General features: G+C 36.5%; 1 protein-coding gene across 1 annotated transcript; it reads left to right on the forward strand.

Annotated features, from left to right (window-relative positions):
- Positions 1 to 242: 242 nt before the first annotated feature.
- Positions 243 to 7,501, forward strand: LOC149248922 (tryptophan aminotransferase-related protein 4-like). Its single transcript, XM_089451408.1, has 6 exons — positions 243 to 495; positions 5,549 to 5,561; positions 5,656 to 5,965; positions 6,059 to 6,357; positions 6,464 to 6,786; positions 7,067 to 7,501. Exons 1-6 carry the CDS (start codon positions 243 to 245, stop codon positions 7,282 to 7,284), a joined length of 1,416 nt encoding a protein of 471 aa, XP_089307534.1. The 3' UTR covers positions 7,285 to 7,501.
- The last annotated feature ends 525 nt before the right edge of the window (positions 7,502 to 8,026 follow it).

Here is an 8,026-nt window from a genome sequence, read left to right on the forward strand (position 1 = left end):
CCGTGAAGCAGACGGAAATTTTAATTTCTTGGTCGGTTTTTTTAGTTGGATTTCAGAGGTCAGAGGATCGAATCCATTGGCTTTGCAGTTGTTTTATGAAATGCAAAGAGCAGGTGTCATACCAAATCAGTTCACCTTGACCAGCGTGAAAATCTTGCTTTAATACATCTCCGCGCCATCAATTATACTTACTACTTGCAAATACTTGAAAATTAATGCATAAATATGACATCACGTGCATAATGGGAGAAACAAGTTCGGACATCACTTCAGAAACTCGGAAAAGAGGACACAGTTCAGTCAATGGAATTCGGATCCGCCTGAGAGGTAAAGTGAAGGACGACCCTGTTCTCATTTCAAATGGCCATACCTACGAGAGGGAAGCGATCTCGCACGAGTTTGCCAAAGGCGGATTGAAGGATCCCATTACAGGCGAAGGCCTAAAGGATGGCGTTTTGACACCGGCAGCGCAATTACATGGCTCGGATTTTGAAGGCAAGAATTGAGCTTGAAAATCGAAACGATGCTGAGCGAGTAAGGGCGCTTACGGATTTGATTAACATCATGAGTAAAGCTCAATTGCAATCATAGGAAATATTCAGTTATTGATTTGCTCTATGACTGATTGTTTTGCATAAGGTATGTGTTATAAATTATTTATGCACATGAGATTTATGATTTTGTTAATCACCAAAGTGGTCAAAATCAGAATGTTGTTTTGCAAATTATTTATGCACATGAGATTTATGATTTTGTTAATCACCAAAGTGGTCAAAATCAGAATAATCATTTAGTGCATAAGTGACATAATGATTATTGATAGAAATTGCCAGTTATAATAATACCAATTAAAAACTGGCGTCACTAATGATAGAACTTGAGAACTTACCCAAAGGAAAGTCTTGTTCTATAACTAGTTGACATGATGAGGTTTGATAGATATTTTGATTAAATAAATATTGATCATCCAAAGATGTCAGTTCTATTTAATTGAATATATTTATCACCTACTTATGTTTTGGTATTTAATTATGTTAAGTATAAGATAGTAGCTACCCAAAGGAGTGCTATATTATACTATTATGTCTACATCTGAATCGCGTTAGTTATGAGCTTATAGTTATTTCATTTTTGATTTGCAGGTTGTCTATCTTTCGTATGTTTTGAATCAAATTTAGTTGAAGTTCCTATTAATACATGGTGGCTTGATACTGGTGCTACAACTCATGTTTCCAACAATATGCAGGGATTTCTTACGATCCGAACCATAAATCCAAATGAAGATCGTTTTCTTTTTATGGGAAACAGAATGAAATCTTCAATTGAAGGCATTGGGACTTATCGTCTAATTCTAGAAAGTGGATATGTATTAGACTTATACAGTACCCTTTATGTACCTTCATTATCTAGAAACCTTATTTCCGCAAGTAAATTGGATATTTCTGGTTTTAGATGTATGATTGGATCTGGTTGTTTTGATTTATATAAGAATATTGATAATGTTGGTTCTCGTATTCTAATTGATGGTTTATATAAATTGAAACTGAATGACACTTATGCGAATTCCTTGTTGAATGTAGTAAATAATGTTGGATGTAAACGTAGCAGGTTGAATGAAAATTCTGCTTTCTTGTGGCATAAACGACTAGGTCATATATCCAAAGAAAGAATGATGAGATTAGTAAGTAATGAAATTTTGTCAAATTTGGACTTTAGTGATCTAGAATTATGTGTGGATTGTATTAAAGGCAAACAAACCAAACATAATAAGAAAGGAGCCACTAGAAGCAGCCAGCTTCTTGAAATAATACACACTGATATTTGCGGACCTATGGACACTCCAGCCTTTAATGGAGAAAAATATTTCATCACTTTCATTGACGATTTTTCCCGTTATGGTTATGTCTATTTGCTTCATGAAAAATCTCAATCTGTGAATGTCCTTGAGACATTTGTAAAGGAAGTTGAGAGGCAATTAGATAAAAAGGTGAAAATCATAAGGTCTGATAGAGGTGGTGAATATTATGGTAAATATGATGAGTCAGGCCAGTGTCCAGGTCCATTTGCAAAATTCCTCGAAAGTCATGGCATATGTGCGCAATACACAATGCCAGGTACACCACAGCAAAATGGTGTAGCAGAAAGGCGCAATAGGACGTTAATGGATATGATTAGGAGTATGATGTCAGATTCTACACTACCTAAGAATTTGTGGTCGTATGCTCTCAAAATCGCTAACTATTTGTTGAATAGGGTTCCTAGTAAAGCTGTTCAAAAGACTCCTTTTGAGTTATGGACTAACAGGAAACCTAGCTTAAGACACCTGCATGTTTGGGGTTGTCCAGCGGAAGCGAGAATTTATAATCCACATGAAAAGAAATTAGATTCTCGAACGATCAGTGGGTATTTTTAGGTTACCCTGAGAAATCTAAAGGGTATGTGTTTTACTGTCCTAATCATAGTCCAAGAATTATAGAAACTGGTAATGCAAGATTCATTGAGAATGGTGAAGTCAGTGGGAGTACTAGAAGAGAAATAGTAGAAATAAAGGAAACAAGGGTAAATGTTACATTGCCTAGAATAGTTCCTCCATCTACTATTACTCCAAATGTTGTTCCAGCTGTTGTAGAACAGCATGATGATAATGAACAACATATAAATGAAGAAGTACTTCCTGAAGGAAATGACTTACATAATACTGATATGCATGAACCACAACAAGTAGCATTAAGAAGACCTCAAAGAAATCGTAGGTCAGCTATTTCTGATGATTATGTGGTTTATATGCAAGAATCAGATTATGATATTGGAATCAATAAGGATCCAGTTTCGTTTTCACATGCTGTAGAAAGTAAAGAGTCAAAGGAATGGATTAATGCCATGAAAGAAGAAATGAAATCCATGCAACATAATGAAGTTTGGGATCTCGTTGAGTTACCACATGGCTGTAAAAGAGTCGGATGCAAATGGGTTTTTAAAACCAAACACGACTCTAGTGGTAATATCGAACGGTATAAAGCTAGACTTGTTGCTAAGGGTTACACTCAGAAAGATGGTGTTGATTACAAGGAGACATTTTCTCCCGTTTCGAAAAAGGACTCACTAAGAATAATAATGGCATTAGTAGCTCATTATGATTTGGAGTTGCATCAAATGGATGTGAAAACAGCCTTTCTGAATGGAGATCTTGACGAGGATGTTTATATGGATCAACCTGAGGGTTTTTCTGTAGAAGGTAAAGAACAATTGGTGTGTAAACTTAAGAAATCAATATATGGGCTTAAACAAGCATCCCGGCAATGGTATATTAAGTTCAATACCATTATTACATCTTTTGGTTTTAAGGAAAATACGGTTGATCACTGTATATACCTAAAGATCAGTGGGAGCAAGTTTATTTTTCTGGTCCTTTATGTTGATGACATCTTGCTTGCTGCAAATAATTTAAGTATATTGCGTGAGACTAAGGAATTTCTCTCAACGAACTTTGAAATGAAAGACATGGGAGAGGCATCCTATGTGATTGGAATAGAAATATTCCGTGATCGATCACAAGGAATATTGGGATTGTCTCAGAAAGGATATGTCGAAAGGATTCTAGAGAGATTTGGAATGAGTAAGTGTTCACCTGGGATAGTTCCTGTACAGAAAGGTGATAAATTCAGTCTCATGCAATGTCCTAAGAATGATGTTGAACGAAAGGAAATGGAATCAATTCCATATGCATCTGTTGTTGGTAGCCTGATGTATGCTCAAACCTGTACTAGACCGGATATCAGCTTTGCGGTCGGTATGTTAGGGAGGTATCAAAGTAATCCAGGAAGGGAACATTGGCAAGCTGCAAAGAAAGTTTTGAGGTACTTACAAGGCACGAAAGATTACATGCTCATGTATAGAAGATCCAATGAATCAGAGGTGATTGGATATAGCGATTCAGATTTTGCTGGATGCATCGATACTAGGAAATCGACTTTTGGTTACCTGTTTATGTTTGCTCAAGGTGCCATATCATGGAAAAGTGCGAAACAGACTATCGTTGCTTCATCCACTATGGAGGCAGAATTTGTGGCATGTTTTGAAGCCACAATTCATGCGTTATGGTTGCGGAACTTTATTTCAGGACTTGCGGTTGTCGACACCATTAGCAAGCCGCTGAAAATTTATTGTGATAACTCTGCAGCAGTATTTTTCTCAAAGAACGACAAGTACTCTAAAGGTGCCAAACACATAGATCTGAAGTATCTTGTTGTGAAAGATGAGATTCAGAAACAAAGAGTGTCAATCATGCACATCAGGACAGAACTTATGATTGCAGACCCTTTGACGAAAGGGTTACAACCAAGACAATTTAAGGAACATGTTCAAAGAATGGGTCTTGGTTGTATTAATAATAATTGATGTGTGACATTCTGAGCTCTTTTATGTGTTTCTGATATACAATTATGTGTCTCTTGTTTTAATGTAGTAGTACGTATTTTATGTAATTTTAAACAAGAAAGAGTCTTATAAAGATATTATGTTTAATCATTATGATATAAGACATTATGTGGACCATTATGCTGTTTTATATAAATTATGAGTATGAATTGATGGATTGCTGGTATTGTAGTATATGGAAGGGAATGCATTGAATTAATAGTGCACAACCGCCATAACTCTCAGCAATTTATCATGGTATGATGTTCAACACTTAATATTATGAATAGTCGGGTCAAGTGGGAGAATGTTAGAAATTAAATGGAAGTTTCTAAATCTTAATGTGACCCAACTAATTAAGTCATTCTATAATTAAAAGCATTAAAGCATTAAAGGATTAAAGCATTAAAGCGTTGAATTGGTATATGATGGACGTACCAGACTTAAAGTTAAATATATAAAGGATTGGGTCCTCTCTCTCCCACACAAGAGTTGTATTCTTCTCCATCAAGAAACACAAAAGGAAGTGAGGGCAAGAGGAGAGAAACCGAATTCTGAGAAGAAGACAGAAGACAGAAGATGGCAGCCATTACATCTTCCGCTGTTAGTCAAGGTATGTCATCTTAAACAACATATTAAGTTCTGAATGTGAAATATTTGGTGTTGATGATCTTTGGGCTGTTAGTAGCTATATTTTACATTTATTGATTGTGGCTCTGATACCAAATGTAAAATATAGCTACTAACAGCCCAAAGATCATCAACACCAAATATTTCACATTCAGAACTTAATATGTTGTTTAAGATGACATACCTTGACTAACAGCAGAAGATGTAATGGCTGCCATCTTCTGTCTTCTGTCTTCTTCTCAGAATTCGGTTTCTCTCCTCTTGCCCTCACTTCCTTTTGTGTTTCTTGATGGAGAAGAATACAACTCTTGTGTGGGAGAGAGAGGACCCAATCCTTTATATATTTAACTTTAAGTCTGGTACGTCCATCATATACCAATTCAACGCTTTAATGCTTTAATCTTTTAATGCTTTAATGCTTTTAATTATAGAATGACTTAATTAGTTGGGTCACATTAAGATTTAGAAACTTCCATTTAATTTCTAACAGCTGATTGTGCAGCAAATGTCGACAGGTGAGCTTCAATCGTTCTGATTTAACAAAGGAATTCAATTTTGCAGCTCTGATTTATAAAATTTAAGGCGTTTAATTTGAGAACTGTACTGTAGCGGGGATCCTCTGTTCCTAGAGCCCTTCTGGATCAGGAATGCGGAAGCGAGCGCAACAGTGTTTCCGGGGTGGTATTGGATGAGCTATAAAATACAAGACAGTGGAACAATACAGATATTATCCCCCGAGTTAGAGACTCAAATTCGTGGTATTCATGCGTTGGTGGGAAACGCCGTGACAGAAGGGAGATATATAGTGATTGGAACCGGCTCTAAGCAGCTTACCAACGCTGCAGTTTACAGTCTTTCTCCTAGGCGTGAAGATGCTCAACATCCTGCCCACGTTGTCGCAGTTCCGCCCCATTACGGAGTATGTTCAGGCTATCCTTCAGCTTTCTCAAGTTATTTGAGTAGATCACCAAAAATCCAGGCATTAATACTGGGGTAATTGGGTTTGCTGCAGACATACAGAACCCAGACTCAAATGTTTGACTCTGCCGATTATAGCTGGGAGGGAGACGCTAGGGCATGGGTAAAACGCTCCAAATCTCTGAACTCGACGAGATTTGTAGAGATTGTAGCGTCTCCAAACAATCCCAGCGGTTCTCTTCAAGAAGGCGTATTAGAGGGACGAAACGTGAGGACTGTTTATGATCATGCCTACTATTGGCCTCACTTCATTGCCATTAATGAACCAGTTAACCAGGACGTGATGCTCTTCACCCTCTCAAAGCTCAAGGGACACGCCGGCAGCAGGCTAGGGTAGAAATTACTCATCATTTTCATTAATTTCTTCTTCATTTTCAGGGATATTGATCAGGGATTTTGACTATATTTTAAACTCTTAGTGATTTATTTCTGCGCGCAGATGGGCTATTGTGAAAGACTTTAATGTGTATCAGAAGATGACTGAATATGTTTTTGGGAACACCTTCGGGGTTTCACATGACAGCCAACTAAGGGCGACTACTTTACTGAAAACAGTAATTGCTGGTTATCAACAGAAATTGAAAGAGAGGAAGGCAGATGAATCGAGGAATCTGACGCTTCTTTTCCACTACGCTTACGATGTTATGCGAGGCCGATGGCAAACATTGGAAAAGATCTTCAGCGGCTCCCAACGTTTCTCGCTTCAGAATCTGACCTCCGACTATTGTAGTTTTTTCCGGACGGTCACGGGGCCTTCGCCAGGTTGGGATTTTTTTGGGCCAATAGTGTAACTTTTTGGAGTTTTTTTTTGGGTTTTTAACCCAAATTTTCTACCTGAAATTACGAGTTTGAATTAAAATTGTTTCGCAAAATTCTAAGCAAAAACTCTAAAACATAATACGTTTTTTCCCTTGACATAAATATGTTGTTCTATTCTTGAAATCCCGAGGGTTTCTTTGATATAAAGATTTTGTTCTACTCTTGAAATCCGGAGGGCACTGTTGTTATTTGTGTGGTATTTTATGTTTGTTTGTTTGTTCAGCGTACGCGTGGGTGAAATGCGAGAGAGAAGAAGACGAGAACTGCACAGCAGTGATGAAGAGCGGAGGGATTGTGGGGCGAAGAGGCGAAGAGTTTGAAGGAGAGGAACGGTATGTCCGATTGAGCTTAATCAAAAGAGACGACAACTTCGCATTGTTAGAACGTCGCCTACAGGCACTTCTTTCATATCGTAATTTTACTGTCAGCTCCACCACTTAGCCGAGCCGAGCGGAGCGAGAATTATGTGTTGCCCTTGGTTTGTTTAGGGTGTTGGTGGAGCTGTAATCTTCAATGGAGATAGAGTGCCACCACTGACCGCTGCTTCTTTTAACTCTGTCCTTGTGGAAGGAAAATTATAAAAAAAACTTTAGATGTAATAAAATTCTGAATAGTTTGCAACTTTTTTTTATTAATTCACTGAACTTTCAAGCGGGCCACTAATAGTGAGTATACCAAGCAAGACAATGAAAGTGAAATATTGGTCCTCCCTCCACTGAAACCAACTAAATGGGTCCGTGATGGGTGTTAGGAGGGCAGATAAAGAAAATGAAATGGTTGATCCTAAGTACATTATTTTTGTGGTTTGTGTGCCATCCCATGCTGGATATACAGAAAAAAAAAATGGAATAAATACTGGGAGTATATATATATATATATATATATATATATATATATATATATATATATATATATATATATATATAAAATTTTGGGTTAGAGTATTTTTAAAATTATATTTATGTAATTTTTTGGAGTAAATATCTCTACAACATAAATATAAATATTTATAAATTTTTAAATTACAATATTTTTAAATTATTTAAAATAAAATTGAAATAAATATTTATATAATTTTTCAGTAAATATTTATCGAATTTTATTTTTAGATAAGGCATATATATTCTAATTTCTTTGAGCTCAAATTTATTTCACTTTCAATTAGTTAGTTTAAATTAAATCT

The sequence above is a fragment of the Pinus tabuliformis genome, chromosome 7 (assembly GCF_031772625.1).
Source record: "Pinus tabuliformis cultivar Carrire ecotype Pingquan chromosome 7, CPIR1, whole genome shotgun sequence".
NCBI lineage: Eukaryota > Viridiplantae > Streptophyta > Pinopsida > Pinales > Pinaceae > Pinus > Pinus tabuliformis.

Excerpts from the sequence above, each read along its gene's own strand:
- LOC149248922 (XM_089451408.1), top strand. The coding sequence starts at position 243 with ATGGGAGAAACAAGTTCGGACATCACTTCAGAAACTCGGAAAAGAGGA. Across the intron at positions 5,966-6,058 it reads CAGTTCCGCCCCATTACGGA|ACATACAGAACCCAGACTCA; the intron begins GTATGTTCAGGC and ends GGTTTGCTGCAG. Across the intron at positions 6,358-6,463 it reads CACGCCGGCAGCAGGCTAGG|ATGGGCTATTGTGAAAGACT; the intron begins GTAGAAATTACT and ends TTCTGCGCGCAG.